At 45.7% G+C, this 17,077-nt stretch overlaps 1 protein-coding gene across 2 annotated transcripts; it reads right to left on the minus strand.

Annotated features, from left to right (window-relative positions):
* Window positions 1-1,208: 1,208 nt before the first annotated feature.
* On the minus strand, window positions 1,209-15,848 carry ING4 (inhibitor of growth family member 4). Of its 2 annotated transcripts, XR_008435738.1 has the most exons (9): window positions 15,773-15,848; window positions 4,329-4,400; window positions 3,968-4,134; window positions 3,641-3,755; window positions 3,212-3,320; window positions 2,754-2,901; window positions 2,292-2,353; window positions 1,900-2,074; window positions 1,209-1,806 (listed from the first exon to the last, which is right to left on the minus strand). XR_008435738.1 is itself a non-coding variant. In XM_053970570.1 (8 exons), the coding sequence occupies exons 1-8, from the start codon at window positions 15,807-15,809 to the stop codon at window positions 2,035-2,037; spliced, it is 750 nt and encodes a 249-aa protein (XP_053826545.1). In that variant the 5' UTR covers window positions 15,810-15,848; the 3' UTR covers window positions 1,209-2,034. The 2 variants fall into 2 exon arrangements, 1 of the variants encoding a protein (XP_053826545.1); XM_053970570.1 differs by having other exon boundaries at window positions 1,209-2,074.
* Between the last annotated feature and the right edge of the window lie 1,229 nt (window positions 15,849-17,077).

The following is a 17,077-nucleotide window of genomic DNA, read 5'->3' on the forward strand; positions in this document are numbered from 1 at the left end:
ATGTCTGAGTAACCCCCAGCTGAAGAGATGAGTCCTGCCACAGCCTGCTCATCCACTGGATTATGGCAGAGTCTCCCTGTTACTAAAACTGTAACAGAGACACAGCCAACATCTTCCAGAATGTGCTTCACCTCTGTTTAAGAAAGGAAGCCCCAGGAAGTGGTGTAATACAATCTGGGGATGGAGATTCACACTGTGGCAGGGGTACCTCAAACCATATAAGCCACAGCCTGGGGAAGAACTCATCTTTTTCTGTGCAGAATGAACAGAAAAACAGAATGAACATCCCTTCTTGAGGCAAAAGCAAAGACTGACTCAGTGCTAACTCACTTGAACAGAAAACAACACCAGCTTCTGAGCTGAGGGCTGCTAGGGTCCCCATGCAAGGTGGGAGTAGCACTGATCTTAAACCACAGTCCTCTGAACCCGAGCAGAGCTTTGGCTTCATAACAGCAAAATCCCCCATGGATCCTCATACAAGTAATCTGGGTGAGGAAAACGTTCCATGTTTCAGGTGAAAGGCTTAAACCTTCCTGGTGAGCAGATCACAGGGAGGAAGAAGACTTGGTTTGTCAGTCTCCAGGCTGTGCCAATGGAATTGATAAAGAGGAGCTTCGGTATGGGCCATCTCCTCACAGTTAACTGCAGACACTACAGACCTTCAGACTGCAGATCTTCAGGACTTGTTTTGGAGCCTAATGTTATGTTAGTAACAGCAGCCAAAATTTCTGGCAATAAGGTGATTGTGACCTTCTGGGAAGCAAGCTATCAGCCTGTCTGGAAAACCCATCTACCTTCTTGGAAGCATGTGGTTTGTCCTGATGGCTTATCTTCTCAGCTGTGCTGCCCAACAGACAGTGAGGGTCGCCTTTGCCACCTCCACTCCTCCTCATTTAAGAGAAGGCAACTGATGACGTAAATGATCAAACAATAGTGGGAATAAATGTTCACCTTGTGAGGGCATGACTGCATGAGGGATTGGTATTTTTCACAGCCACCAGAAAGCTCAGTAGCTTTCTGCAAGTACATTAGGTACATTTTCAAGCCTGACTTATGCAGAATGTCACTTCTTTGTGACAGGATTGCTACATGAAAAAGCTGTACCACATTTACCATTTACAATAAATGCAGAGCTAAGAGAGAAAGAAAAACTAGAGAGACCAATTGCTGCAGTTTATTTTGGAGGTGACATCAAGGCAAACAGAGCATTGGTTTCAATGAATTTTATTTCATTCTATATTATACAAGTGGGATCTGAATCCCCAAACTTCCCACCATCAATGTCATGGAGAAGCACCGCTACACAAGAGGAAGGCAGAATTTTGAAGCCGGAAGACAGACTGGACCAAGCTGTTTCTCCCCACGTGGTCAGAAATTCTTCCTCCTTCACACAGTGTGCTTCCCAGACCAGCAGGTTTACCCCAGGAATAAGAGAGACAAAGCTAGCTCTAAACATCCCTCTGCCTCCTCCTCTCCCCAACAAAAGAGGCTGCTCAATGCCAGCAGTGGAATGGTTAAAGACAGGGAGCACATCAGGTTTTCAGTCTCTCAACCAGCCCACTAGATTAAGAAGTAGCCTGTACTCCCTCTCTCCTGAAAAAGATCCAGGAAAATGAATGACCTAAAATGCTGAAGACTTACCTCCTTTCCTTCCCCCATCCCATAGCCTTGTTCTCTAAGCAGAGAACAGGCAATGAACTCTGAGGAGGCTGAAGGAAAGCCAAGGAAAATCAGGGGCTACCTGAATCCCTGGGAATCTGGTGGCTACCCTGGTGCCCTCATTCATTCCCTTTGAGGTTCAGAGACCTGTTTGGAATAGTACACAGAGAGGGCCTCCCTTAAGGACTCAGAAGCAACCAGGGATACAGAACACACAGGAACCACCGTGAGGGTACACACCATTCCAGGGATGGCCCAAACCACAAAGAGGGCAAGACTTCCCTTCAGCCAAGGCCCCAAGGGCTGGGGGAACTGGGACGAGGCCCTGGCAGGGGGAAGAGAGCTCCTGCAGCAGTACTGAGGTCTCATGTGAATTTACTTCTTCTTCCTCTCCTGGGAACAGCGAGGGCAGAACCTGTTAGAAAGGGAAGTACAAAGCCAACATTTAGGGCACGACATGAGCCTCAAGTGCATGGTCCCAAAAGACTTTTTCCAAGGTCCCTGACAAAGCCTTAATTCAAATTTTCCTTTTAATGATATCTTCTAAGTGTGTATATATAGTACTTTTTCCCCTGCCACCAAGGACCTCCCCTTTCCAAAGGTCAAATGGCCCCCCAAGTTGCTTCACTCACCATTTTCCTCTTGGTTTTGTTGTCAGACCCACACAGGCAAAATGAAACCATTCAATGGAACACTGTTGGGATGAAGAGCAGCCAGTTAAAGAGAAGTTTCCTTTTGAAATTGTAGCTTTTGGGCTACCAGAGTTTCCCAGCATTTAATCACAAACTCCCGAAATCCCTAGCAGTGATCAAGGATTGAATATTCACACCAAACCTACACACTGTTAGCAAGGAGAACTCCCCTTCTCCCTTGCTAAGTTTAGGGACAAGAAAACATTTTAAGGAAAACCCTGAAGAGAGAGGCACTTCAGAGATCATTGCCAGCCACACCTCTGCCCATCCCAACTACCTGAGGTAAGCCCTCTCCTTGTCACTACTTGCTGTCCCAGGGCCCACCCGAGCAGGACAAGACTTTCCATGCAAGACTCATCTCCACTCCCTTCCCCCCCATTTCCACCATGTGCAGGCTCTTACATCTGGGTTGTCACAGCCAATCATCTCCCCATAGGAGACCTGGTGGCAGAGGCAGTAAGTGGGTTCATTGGGGTCCACGGGCATATCCAGTACATCCGAGGGGTGCACATTTCCAAAGGTGACAGAAGGCATCCCATACTCTGTGCTACTGCAGGACAGGAATAAAGTAAGTCAGCAAAGTAACTGGCTTTGAGTACCTTCATGTGTCCCAAGACAGTGCCCTCGCGTGCCAGAGACGGATACTTCTCTTATTTAAGTACATACACCCAAGGGGACCTGCTTTCCCCTTCAACCCACACTCCCCTAAAAGAATAAAGAAGTTTACTTCCTCTTGCTTCCCAGGAAGGGACAGAGGATACACAGTTCCAGTCTGGGGATCTCAGGGAAGCCTGGCTAGGCCTGCCTTGGTCTGATTTCTAGTGCTGCTTCTCATTCCCTCAAGTCCCTTAAACACTTACGTGCGGACGAGCTTCAATTTCTTTTGGGCAGTTTTTGGTGCTTCCTCATCAGAGTTTTTCCCTTTAGAGCGAGCGCGGGCAGCTTTTTTCTCTTTCTGGGCTCGGCCCTCTGATAAGAAGAGAAAAAGGTGTTGCATCTGTCACCCCACCAAAACAGACACCTGACAGTGACAACTTCTGCAGCAGTAAAATACACTCCTGCTTTGAAATGTATATTGGCTTTGGCCGTGCACCCCATCTTAATTTATCTAGCAGCCTTGAATACGCTCACACAAGAAGAGCCCAGGTCACCATCTTTTTACCTGTCCTTCAGACTCCAGCGCAACAGTCTTTGATCTGCACCACTCCAGTGCCTGCCTTCATCCCCACCACTTCCATAGTCACTTGGCTGCCTCCTGAATCAATCTGCAGCCCAGTGGTGGTACTCACTCTTCTTGCCCTTGCTGGAAGAACTGTCATAGTCACTCGACTCTATCTGCTTCTCCTTCAGGTCTGCTTCAAAGCGAGCGAGGTCTGTGTCCAGCCGCCGGATGTGCTTATCGACCTGCAAAGACAGCAGTGGACAGGGGTTACCACAGGACAGAGCCCAGGAAGGCAGAGAGAGGACAAAGAGGGGACAAAGGGGCAGGGGGCTTGCACTAAAGAGCTGAGGAGCAAGAGTGGGCATGGCCTAAAAATGAGAGATGAGGGCCTTCCGAGATGGGTGGCTTTAATTCGGGTGTTCACATGATAAGCACGAGACACTTCCCTTCATACCATCTCGTAGGTCTGCATAGCCAGCTGAACCTTGTCGTCCCCAAATTCCTTGCACTTTCCATAGGCCTCTTGGATTTGCTTGAGAAGCCCCAGTTTTTCCTCTGAAGACAAAGTCCGTGCATTGCTGATATACTCCGTGGCCAACTTATCGATCTCTGACTTGAGGTCTGAAAGAAGTGAACCATTAAATACACAAACACCACACACACCACAGTGCCCTACATCGGGAGAGACTGAATGACTGGAGCAGCTCCAGGCCTCCTCCCCTGCCTGGGGATCCCCATGACAAAGGCAAAGCAAAGCAAAATTGGTCAAGCTACATACTTCTTGTCTTGGCAACAAAACCATCCCTGATCCTCACCTTCTGTCCTCTGATCCAGATCTCGCATGAGCTGGAAGTTTCTCTGTAATTCAAATGGCAGATTCTCAATACCTGCAGAGAAAGGAGAATACATGGAGAAATCAGGTTCTTGTCCACGATGCCAAGGCAGGAACAAAGCTAACCAGTAACACACACACCCCTGGTGCACATCAGCCTGCTTCCATTTGTTGCCAGCCCCAAAGGAGACGGACTATAATAATGTGATATATTTAATGCAGAAGCATAGTTCTAGAATACATATTAGTTAGCAGAAAACTGCTGCCATGCAGAAAGGTCCAAACTAAGAAAGCAGAAACCCAAAATCTGTAATGAGTGTCAGTCATTATAAATGTCTCCATCTGAAAATTCCACTCAGTAATGAAAAAAACACCACAACAGCTGGTAAATAAAGCCATTTAGTTATTTCTACACAAGGATGTAAAAATTAAGTTGATCAAATGCTAGTCCACTGAAAGTTGAGTCTGTTTAATGCATTCATTTAACATACAGGGGACAGGAGACACTTTGGGCAGAGCAAAGATCAAGTCTAAGATGGGATGGGGAACAGAAAGCAGTCTTAACCCCTTGTAACTTGTTGTGCCTTCTGCACTATCATCTCAGTGTGGTGTGTCCAACACCTGGAAGGATGCCACACATAGTGAATAATAAACATTTGTAGGGCTCTGAATGAGCAATGTGAAGTTGATAGTCAATTAATTTTCAATGCACTATGCTACTCACCCCTCAGGCATCACCAGATGCTCAACTGGCAAAGCTGGTAAAAACAATTCTCATTTTTCCATGCCTGTCTAATCAAAATGAGATCTAGTGTCACTGCATTAACCTGAAGTCTAAGCCTGATTACTATTACCTTTATACCTAATAAAAATAATAAATGTCTCTTGAAGGTTTAAAAAAGAAGGTGTTGGGGAAAGCTCTTCAACACAACAGAAGCATGTCTGAGTTTCCTGAACTCACTCTGCAGCTCACATGGAGTGCAACTGGAGGTGTGTCTGGCCATGACCAAAGCTGTCCAACACATCAGTCCAGGCAGCAATCTCTATTTTCTCTGCACATATTTCTACAGCAATTAATGCTTTTCCACTTCCCTGAAGAGCAACCAGTTGACAGGGAAGGTGCTGTATGCAAGAGGAAGGTTTTAACAAGTTTTAACAAGTACTACATAACAGGACGTGAAACTAATTCCTGTAAGAGTTAAAACCAACTGTGGGCCTTGCTAAGCACAAAAGTTGTTCCTTTTACTTAATTTTTGCCCAAACAATGTAATAAGAAGTTACATACAGAATCCTTAGGAACAATCAAGCTGCTGCTTCAACAGATTTCTGTTGCCATTTCTGATTTAGTTACCTGAGAAAAGCTCAGATAGTAGGTGTCCTTAAGTAACCAAGTACATCATCCACAGCACATACACATCATCCCTGCATTCAAGGACAGTTAGCAGCGCAAATTCAAATTCTGAAAAATTACTAAGTGGCAAAATTAAGTCTGTAGGCACATCCTGAATTTGATACTTCCATGTTTGTTCAGCATGACAAACTTCACACAAGGTTTAAGCAGCTGACTACCGCACTACTGCATTACATCCCTACGGTTCGAAAAAGCATCTCAGAACACGACGGGGACACAATGCTGAAAATTATTATTGCTTATAGAGGGAGCTTGTGGCAGGGATGAAAATCAGCTTGAGAATCTAGAGACCATGCCTTTTCCCCTCCTGCAATCCCCAGCCTCATCAACTCTAAACCTTTCAATTTATACAGCAAATGAAACATGGGTCATACTGCAGCACGCTTCTTTTCATTCCTCTCCAAAGCACCTGCTGCAGAAGACAAGACAGGTATCCTCTAGAGGAAAAGAGAAGCTCTTCCTGCACTGCACACAATATGTCAAATTTATATTGAGTTTATTAATCCTGGAAGATCACAGCTTCTAAATTCTGGACTTTGTGTTTTTTAGAAAAGATTAATGTAATTTCTTTTTCTCTTCTGAAAAGGACAGATGGTAAAAGCACAAATTCCACCAGGTACTGTCAGCTTTCCCTCAGCAGGGCTAGAAACCTTTAGATAGAGCAAGCTCCTGAGCCAGCACAAAAACCAGTAGGATGCTACTGTGTGGGCAGAACACCCCCACACGAGGTTAGGGTCACATTTCACAGTGATATTCTTGCACCAGGAAAAACTCAAGCAGCAGTTTGATTCGGCTACACAACCTGAAAGGAACTGTGCTCTAGTTTTTACAGCCATCACTGCAAAAATCTGCCACCATCACTGATGCCAGCACATGCCCTTGTCTGGACAATATTTGTGTGTCTTTCTTTTGCCTCTATGTGCCCAGCCTTGTCTGTTCAGCCTATGCCCCTCACCCTTGAGAGACCCTCTCTCCCCAGGGCCTGCTCCCTTCAATACCAGCCCCTCAGCCAGGCCAGTGGCTCCCCTGCTTCATTTCCTGCCTCGTTCCCTACCTCCAGCTGAGCAGAGCCCCCCACTCCTGGTGGCTCTCACAGTGTGGGGAGAGCTGTCACCTGGCTCTGGTTCTGGCTGAGCAAATGCTCAGCTCAGGCACTGTGGGCAGATCATTTATGCACATCTGAGCCGTGATCTTCCAGAGGCTCATTAGCTGGGCAGGCTTCCACTGGGGCTGACAAGACAAACCCCTGTCAGTTGAATTCCTTCCCTGATAAAACCAGCAAAATTATTTCCTAAAACCACAGCAAAACATTTCACTCTGCAAATCTATTACTGGACAAATGTTCTGCCACTGCTTCGTCAATAAATGGAGAAAATGAAACAAGTGACAGTACAGTGACTTTTTAATCAGAACTGCTACAAAGATACTTTATCTGTTCAACTGAACATGGAAGGAAACTGAGCAGACCATTACAAATTATGATCCACAGAGAGTCTGGCAATAACAAAAAGCATAACAAGATAAAGCTGCAGATAAGCAAGTTATAACTGAGCAACAACTATTTGTATGGTACATAACTTAATCTAGCTGTGGGGATGTTTTCTACTATCTGCAGCTTAATTCCAAAGCTCTTGCATAGCCTTAAACAGAAGTGATTCTCTGCATCACAGAATTTATCACAGGGGCTAGAACACCTGCTGAAATTGTTTGACCTGTGCTGTGCTGGTTATCAGACATTATCACTCTCTAAGTGCCATTAAAAAAAAAAAAAATAGATTTGAGTCTCCATTTCCTCATTCCTACCACCACACTTTTCCTCACTATTTCTAAAAACATTCATTTATTTATGTAATTTCATTTCCTCCTGCTTTTCTCCTTTTTTCCTCTACAATTAATTTTGCTCTTTCATCTTAGTAAGATTCATCTAAAATTATCATGACTAAATACTATCTATCATAAAATACCCACGTAATTCTCAGATCATGAAACTGATAATTGTAAAGAAACACCCTAGAGGCATCTTTGATCACTAGAGAAGAGTGATGATACGCAACAACAGACAGAAAAAAAAGGAAAAGCGAGGCCCTCTTTCCACACAAATGGCCCTGCAGCAGGAGAGGAACAGGAGGATGGTGAACATGTACAGGGAAGAAAGTGCTAGCAAGGCCAGCAGCTTGGCCCAAAGCATTGGCTGGCATTAATGCAACTGTGTCACAGAATGGGTAAGCCTGGAAGGAACCACAGTGGGTCATCTGGTCCAACTTCCCTGCTCAAGCAGGGTCATCCAGAGCACCTGGCACAGGATTGCCTCCAGACAGTTCTGGAATATGTGCAGAGAAGGCGACACCACAACCTTAATGGGGGAATCTCTTCTAGTGCTTGGTCACCCACATAGCAAAGAAATTCTTTCTCATGTTCAGGTGGAACTTCCTGTTCATCAGTTTCTGCCCATTGCCTCGTGTCCTAGTGGCTTGGCACCAGTGAGAAGAGCCTGGATCCACCCCCAACATCCTCCCTGCAAATACTTATAGACATTGATGAGCCCCCTCTCAGACATCTCTTCTCGAGGCGGAACAGGCTCAGCTCCCTCAGCCTTTCCACGCAAGAGATGCTCTAGTCTCCAAATCATCCTCATTCCCCTCTGCTGGATAGGCTCCAGGAGCTCCATGTCTCTCTTGGATTGAGGAGCTGAGAACTGGACACCGCACTCCAGAGGAGCCTCACCAGGGCTGAGTAGATGGGCAGGATCCCTGTCTCGACCTGCTGGCAATGCTTTTCCTAATGGACTCATTGCACAGATCCATACAGAAGCCTGGTGCAGCCCTACTGATTCCTCTCATTGTATGATTATCCCAAAAATCACTATCACAGCTCTCTCAGTGAATTTTTTTCATCCCTTTCTTTTCTTGTTTTCATTTCTGATCATAAGCTAAAATCTCTCTACCTACCTTCGTCTTTTCCCTTTTCAAATGTTATCCCTTCACTAAGCCCATTATTCTTTCATCTCTTATTCTCCTCTTTCCTTGTCATTGTTTCCCCTCATTCTTCCACACACATCCATAACCATGCTGTCTTCTCCCTTAAGAACCACACACTCTCTCTCCAAAAGTCAGAATCCAACACCACTTTTTTCCCTCTCCAATAATTATTATTTTATTAACTTATTTTTAGAAACACACATGGGCTGTCAGGTGCAGGCAACTGATATTTAAACTTCAGCTACTTAACTCAGATGTTAACTGTGACACACAAATGCAGAGAGCAAGCCTACACAGCCTGGTAACTTCAATTGTGCTTCAATCCTCCGCAGCACATCTGTGCTGTGCCAAACAATGGATTTGTGCTGCCCAAAGTCCTACAAAAAGGATCAATAGCACCAAGGACCATCCAAACACACAGTACCTTTCCCAAGACATCTGTTCACCCACCATGTTTAGATGTATGTTTAAATTTTATTAAAAAATGGGAAAAGACATTTTGAAACATAACCACAGTTGCTTTATTGAACAGCTTAGATTTCAGCAAACACTTTAGACACCACATTGCTGAAGGCAATTTAAAAAATTCCTGCTTGTGCCAGGGACTGCCACAATGACAGGGTAGTTCTTTGCCCCCCCAGGACTGCAAACTGGCTTAGATCTTGCTGGGGAAGCACATTGGACTTTTTGGTACTCCATGATTCTCATAATTTTGCAGCACTTGAAGTACACTGCAGGACAACTGGCTTGCAGCAATCTTCAGGAGCTTCCTTGCTCCCTCATTAGGGAGCAGGGTGTCTTTTATATCCCTCCTTTCAGAGTGTATCAACCTTTTAAACTACTGCTTCTACTCTGTCCTGCATTCTCAAGTAATCAATCATCTTCCTAGGCAGGTATTTATTGAAACTTTTACACAAGCACCTTTATTGAAATTGATGCTTGAGCACAATATATCCCTTTCCCTCTATTCAGAGACAGTTCAGCCCTGCTGCAATAAAACATTCTAACCTGTACCATTATCCTCACAACACCTTGGTAAGGGATAACCCCACCTACAGTTTTACAAAGAGGGTGCTTAGGTGCATGGCAGACTGATTTGGCCACAGCCAACCAGGAATTCTGTGGCCATATCACATATCCCAAGCTCTGGGCCAATGCACTGCACACCAGTCCACCCAAACACATCTGCTTCAGACACTGTCCAAAGAAATGGGCACCAGTCAGCAGTGACAGTCAAGGTCAGTGACATGGAAACCCAATACGCCCCCAAAGTGGGGGCTCATTTCTTAGGAAGAGAGGGCTCTTTCTGTTGTCCTATTACAGTAGCTCAATGCTACAGCATCCACAGACAAGACAGCAGGGAATGTTGGTAAGTGTCAGAAAAGGGATCTTTATTGTTAAAGATCAACCTTGATTTGAAAAGCTTGGAGGGCTTGGAAGACTGACACAATGAATGAGACTCACAACATTCCTGGCATTTCCAGCCTGCCACAGACCTCCAAAGGCAGGGACAACTATCAAGGAGACCACAGGGCTGTTTGCCAAAACAATGACATCAGATTTGCAGTTGGGTAAGTGAAGAACTACAGAGAAAACACAGCCTGCTTTGCCATGAAAAGCTATCTTGTATCAGCTCCAATATGAATATCAGCCAACAACAAAACCAATTCTAAATGAACTGGTCATTAAATGTATCAGCTCAGTGTGGGCTGTGCCAGTAGCTTTCACACAGAAACAAATGATGCCTATGAATCACCAAATTCTCTCCCCTGCATGAAATCTTTTGTAATTTTCCATAGATCATGTGTGGTGCATCACAGGTGGAACTAATCCAAAATCTCTGTAAGGTGAAAGGCATCTTTCACTACACTAGAACAGTGACAAGTAGAGAAATGATTTATTAAGACACTTGCATTTCTGAAGAATGATGTGAGAAACTGTAGAGGCAGGGACAAGGATATGGCTGCATGCTACACTGCGGAGGGGATAAGAGTAATGAAGGTAGGGAATGCAAGAGATAAAAGAACTGCTGGGGAAATTGGAACACAGCCAGGTCTGGGAAGGAAACAAGGGCTCGCCTACAGCAATTTCCAACATCACACCCATGTCCTCTAAGAGCTTTACGAGGATTATACTCATCACCCTCTCATCTGATGAATCCATACAGAAGAAAATCCAGGCAGATGTAGCCATTCTGAAAGAAAAATCCTATTTTACTAGGTTAGTTAATGTTATCAAGGAATGAAAGGACAGTCCCATGCCAGTTGTAGGAGAAAGATGACTTCCATGAGGACATATGCTGCTTCTATCGCTCTGTGCTTATGCTGGCTTAAGTCTTCTAGCAGTGACAAGCCCTGAACTGGTGCATCTCTATGTGCCTACTGACAAATGCAAATAGAAGGAGCAAAGGAAACTCAATGCCTCCCTAACCAGCATAAAAAAAGGGGAAAACCCAAGGTATATTGACTACATAGCACCATGTTAACTTACCAGTTGAGGTCGCCTCACTTAAGCCTGCCATCTCCATCACCCTCTGCACCGAGGCAGACATGTCCCAGTGCCTGCTCCTGGAACGTCTCCTGACTGGTGGCCTCCAAGGTACCAGAATTAATGTAATGCAGCCATCTGAGCAGCCCGGCCTGTGACATCCTTCTGCCTCTCCAGCTCACCAAGGTTACCTGCTACTCCTGCTGCTCATAACTCTCCCAAATGCTTATGTCTAATTTAGATGAAATGCTGGCTTTGATTCCTCAGGCAAGATGAAAACAGTTCTTGTTGTAGAGGGGAGGTACACACCTTGGTATGTTGCTATAAAAGATTATTCACGTGTTGTCACAAAGTACATGTACTTTATTCTGCCACCCATTAAGTGGGTAAACAGGGAAGCACTGAAGGCAGAAAACACAGGTGGTTGCACAGCAGCTCCCTCTACTATAAAGACAATCCCTACACTCATGGCAGGTTCACATATAAACAGAGACTTGATTTGGGACTGTTTTCTGTGTGTTTCAATGATGTCTTTCACAAAGGAGCTCTACAATCCTCTTGAAACTTCCAAACACGAAGAAAACTCAGGGTTTACATCTCACCTTCTGGAAAACCCGTATTAATCATATTATCCCTTTCTGCCCCTCAAAGCCTCCACAGCAGTGTTTCCAACCTCATACGAGGGCAAACACTGAGCCAAACACAGTAACTCAAGCTTGAGCAAGCACAAATTCTTCTCATGAGTCTTTATGCACATTCCATCTTTTAATCACAAAACACTGTTTTCTTCCTCCTTCTTCTATTCCTTTCTACATCTCTAACTCCTTTGCACCCATAGGTTTTCCCTTACTAAAGCTGCACTCTGTTACTGCTTGAGGGAGAGCACTTTTTAAATCTTGCTTTCTCCCCTCAAAACCAGGCATAAAATAGTTTAGAAACCAGGAAGAGGACAATATTTGAAGACATGGAAATCTTTTTATGTTTAAATTCAACCACTGGAGAAAAAGAAAAGTGAAACAAGACACATTCCTCTTTTCCCATTCCCTGAATCCTTTGGCTCAGTAAGTAGGATGAAGGAATGAAGGTGATCAGAGTAGACAAGATACGGAGTTTCTCTGTCAGGATGCTCATTACAGAACGAATGTGTGTATTTTTCTGTTGCAAAAGCAGCTGCCAAGAGCATAACACATTTAAGACAAAATTGCTTTGTAATTAACAGCTTAAAGCCAAGGAAAAGGGCATGCCTAATCCTAGGTCTAAACCCAGTTTCAAAATACAGCAAGGACTTGAAAGCTGCTGAAATACCTGACCTAAGAAGCTTCTAGACAATTTTTCCTAACTCTTCTTGTCTAGTCCACAAAAAATCATGGAAAAGAACTTCAAATGTCTAAAGTAGAGGGCTCGAAAGATATGAACTGAAGCAACTGGGGCTGTAGGCCTAACTTTGTCGGACTGCTCATGCATTTTAACATACAGTTTTTAATTACCTACTCACATGATGTTTCATACAAGGTGTTTCTCATTCCCAGTGACTGAGCACTGATTCAAAGTTTTATTTTATTCTCTCTGCTCACTACAGAGTCACACGCTCAGACTGAGAGCTCAATCTGGAACCTGACTTTGTAATCAGCTTTTCAAGGTGTTTACTATTGTGACAATAAAGTGTTTTCACAATGCTGCAGTGGAGTGGCCCATTTCCCTCACCAACAGAATGAAGGCCAAGAGATTTACTGAGGCCAAGAGATTAAAGCCAAGAAGGGCAGCTAATTACAAACTCTCCTCTCGAAATGTGCAAAAATGCTTCATAGCATGACTTTTCAGAATTATCTGTTCAAGGCAGACTCCAGCTGCAGCTATGAGAATTCTGCACATCTGCTCCTCTGACTAAAAATTTCCACTCATAATCTGAGGGAAGCACAATCCAAGCAAGGAAAACCTGTACAAAGTGGGACTCACAACATAAAAAATCCCCTCCAGATTCACTTTGTCAGAGTGATATTCAGTTGCTTCAAACAGGAGGCCTCCTTTTTTCTTCCTTTCTTTCTTTTCCTTCCTTTCACTTAATTCCTCACAAACCTTCCTTTATTCAAAGATATGAAGAGGTCCTACAAACAACTGCCCTCTTTCATCACACATTCCTCATTCATTCCCTGAGCAAATCCAGACAGAAAACCATAGGAAAGAGAATTTCAGTGGGAAGAAAAAAGACATTCAACTGAAAACTGTGTCTGCAAGAGCACTATACTACTAAAAGAATTCAGTTCCAAGACACAGATGTAAATTAAGAATTAGACACTTTTTAGAAGAGATGACCAAAAGTTCTGGACTATTTTATTTCTATCAAATTTCAGGAAGTTTTAGGATATAAGTGAACTACATTAAAACAGAACTGAATGTTTTTTAAACACTGAAATAATGTGAGAAAAAAAGGGGAGCAGCAAGTAGGAAACTGAATGCTGTCAATCAGTTAGCATCAAGAAGAAGAAGAAGACTTGTGTCTAAAATAGTGCATGCATTTTCACGGAGTCAGGAGTTCAGGCAGAAGGCCAGGAGAGGAGAGCAGGCTTAGAGAAGAACAATATGGGTAATTAGAAATAGATGCTATTACCTATCAGCAGCCTAACTTACTGAAGACTGTGATGGGTGCTCTTTGATGCCAAGTATCACAATACATATATGCTTTCCTGAAAGCAATCTAGAACAAGCACAGCAAGTGTCTTATGAGTAGCTAATAACAGCAAATAATGTTGTACCAGACAAAACTGAAAAAGGCCCTTTAGAGATCTAAGGGTAAGCAAAAAAGGCTAAACCATCACAGCAAGGAATGTTTTGTTCTTCCTAAAATCTTTGTAACCAGATACTTTTACAGACTTTTAGATTGTGCAAATCGCTTTCATTATTTTTTTTAGCAAGACACCTCAACAATAACAGTGGCTCTCTTGTATTAATGTCCACCTTCAAAAGGACAAGAATCTCTAATCCAATCACAGGACTGCAAATCTCAGCTGAGAGAGAAGACTTTGGCATTTCCTCTGCATGCCTGTACAAGAGAGGAAGAGGAGTTCCCAGGTTAGCTGATTTTAATTGACTGTGATGACATGATCCAGAGGTGTTTGACTTTGGCGGGAGCATTCTCCAGCCACCAACCTTCCCTTCTCTCCAACTGTGTACCTACAGTACCTCTCCACACTCAGCACTGCATCCTGCTCGTCTCTGCTCACCAACTGCAGATCCCAGGCTTTTGCTCCTTTATCTCTGCTCTGCAGCTCTTACCCAAAATACACCTCTGCCCTCCCAGCAGGGGAACCCTGCACCCCCCCCCCACCCTGTGCACTTACTTCTTGTCCATCTGCTTCTTTCTCCTCTTTCCCTGTCCTCCCAGCTGAGGAGCCTCAGTCAACTGCAGCCTTCTACAGCGGAGTGAGAACTGCACAAGAACACAAATCTTTGCTCCTCTCCAACCTGCCTCCTCATTCAACTCTTCTTCCTGGCTTTCACCTCCTTCCTTGCACCTCATAGATCCTTGCCTGTTCACAACTGCAGCTTCTTTTCAGCTTTCACTGAAATTTATTATAGTTCTTGAACATTTTTAGAGACATTTCCTTTCTTAAAGACAAAAGATGCAAGGAACGAGACACCCTGTGTCCATATCAGCACCTTATCATGTCTGTGCTGGAAAAAACCCGGTGTAGCAGGACATCTGAAGAGCCAAACGCTGGTTTTTTTTCCATGCATATGCAAGCAGACAGTGAGAGATTTAACTGGCTGGGTACAGTGAAGCAGAAGACACACTGCCAGAACCACCCAGCTTTAAACACACCATCCCATGAACATCCTCCCCTGTCTCTAGTGCCAACACCAGACCAGCAGAAAAATGTGAGAACAGCATTCCTCAAAGAACAGGTTATTCAATCTTAACTCATTAGCCCATTCATTGAGAAACAACTCCTCCGATGGACCTGCTCGGCTATTTTAAGAACGCGTGGGTAAAACATACACTGAAAGTCTCATCCCCAAAGGGCAGTTTGACGAAGTTTTAAGCACCTTAAGGCAGGATGGTAAAATAAGAAGTATCATCGGAGGGCTCTGATAACGTTGCCAACTCCATTAGCATTTACAGAGCTCCTCTTCGGCCAGTAAAGCAGGGCTGCATTTGTAAATTGACAGCGTAGAAAACTACCGTAACTACCGCCCCACAGATCCAAAAGTTATCTGTGGCTCGATATCTATCCCGGGAAACCACTGACAGCCAAGCTCCCGCTCCCGAGAGGCGGCTGGAGCTGCACCGGGCTCCTTTCTCATGGGACAAACCAGCCGCGGGGTCAGGGCTCCCGCAGCAGCTGCAGCCGAGCCCTGCCGCACGGACGGGGCCTCTCCTCACGGCCCGGGGACCGGGCGCCCGACGGCCGGGCCGGGCTGTACCCGAGAGGCGGGGAGAGCCCGCGGGCGCCCGGGGCAGCGCTCGGCGCCCGCGGGGCCCCGCCCCTCGGCCCGTCCGTGCCCCCTGGGCCAGCTCAGCCGCGGCCTCGGCCCCGCCCCGGCGGCTCTTACTGTCCAGGTAGTGCTCCAGGTACATCCCCGCCGCCATCTTCGGCCCCACACACCGGCGCTTCCGGCGGGAAGCGGACGCGCGCCGTCCCCGGAAGCGGCGCTGCCCGGCTGCGAAGCCGCTTCCGCCCGCCTGCCCCGGCACTTCCGCCCCGCTCCCGCCGCCATTTCGGGCTCTGCGGGGCTGCCCCGGGCGGTCCCCGCCGAGGGCAGCGAGGGTGACCGGGGCACTGGGGTATCGCTCCTACGGGAAAAGGCTGAGGGAGCTGGGCCTGTTCAGCCCGAGAGGTTCAGACGACTGAGAGGAAACCCCATCTATGTCTATAAGCGTCTGAAAGGAGAATGTGAAACTCTCCTTGGTGGTGCCAAGCACTAGGACAGAAACGGATGCACAGGAAGTTCCACCTGAACATGAGGAAGAACTTGTTCCTGTGCGGGTGACTGAGCACTGGGACAGGTTGTCCAGAGAGGTTGTAGCTTCCCTCACTGGAAATACTCCAGAAGCATCTGGAGGCAATCCTGTGCCGTGTGCTCTGGCATGAATGACCCTGCTTGAGCAGGGAGGTTGGAGCAGTGACACACTGTGCTCCCTTCCAGCCTGGCCCATTCTGTGATCTGGGCGAGGAAGCGCTGTTGACTCGTTACTATGGTTTTCCATTCACCTCGTAATCCACCAGTGCCGAGCAGCTGCTGCTGTGCCATGAGCGGAGATGGATGGCTCTCCGCTGCGACAGGACCGGTACAACGTAACACTTCCAACAGGCTAACAGAGGCAATTAAGTTAAACTCGTGACTGTGCTCTCTTTCTCTTCGTCATGCCAGAAACACCTTCGTGATCATACACGAGCCACTTGAAGGTTTAGAGCCGCTCGTGCTGCGGAGTTGAGGAGCCCTTCCCCAGCCGTTCTTTGCTTACATGCAGGGCGTGGTGTTGCGAAATCACGTGTTTACGGAGGATAACAAAATTATCTTACTTCTGTTGATCCTTAGGTTTTTCAAGAGGTCAGCACTCGTTTAGCATCCTATCCAGTTTAGGAGGCACTGGGTTTGATAAAGACTACATTTTATCCACCTTTCTCCTGCCTACTCACCTACAGCATCCTGATTTTTCCCGACAGTCTGTGTAATGAGAGCCAGTGCTCAGGACTGAATGTTCCCAGATTCTGGCCACAAGAAGTGGTCAGATTTATTTTTCTCTCTTTTCCTCTCAAAGATCTTCCAAGACACCATGCCTTTACCTTTATATATGGATATACTAGGATTAAGTCTTTGAGGAACCTGCACTGCAAGACTGAGGAGCTGTTATAT

Source organism: Vidua macroura, chromosome 2, assembly GCF_024509145.1.
Source record: "Vidua macroura isolate BioBank_ID:100142 chromosome 2, ASM2450914v1, whole genome shotgun sequence".
Taxonomy (NCBI): domain Eukaryota; kingdom Metazoa; phylum Chordata; class Aves; order Passeriformes; family Viduidae; genus Vidua; species Vidua macroura.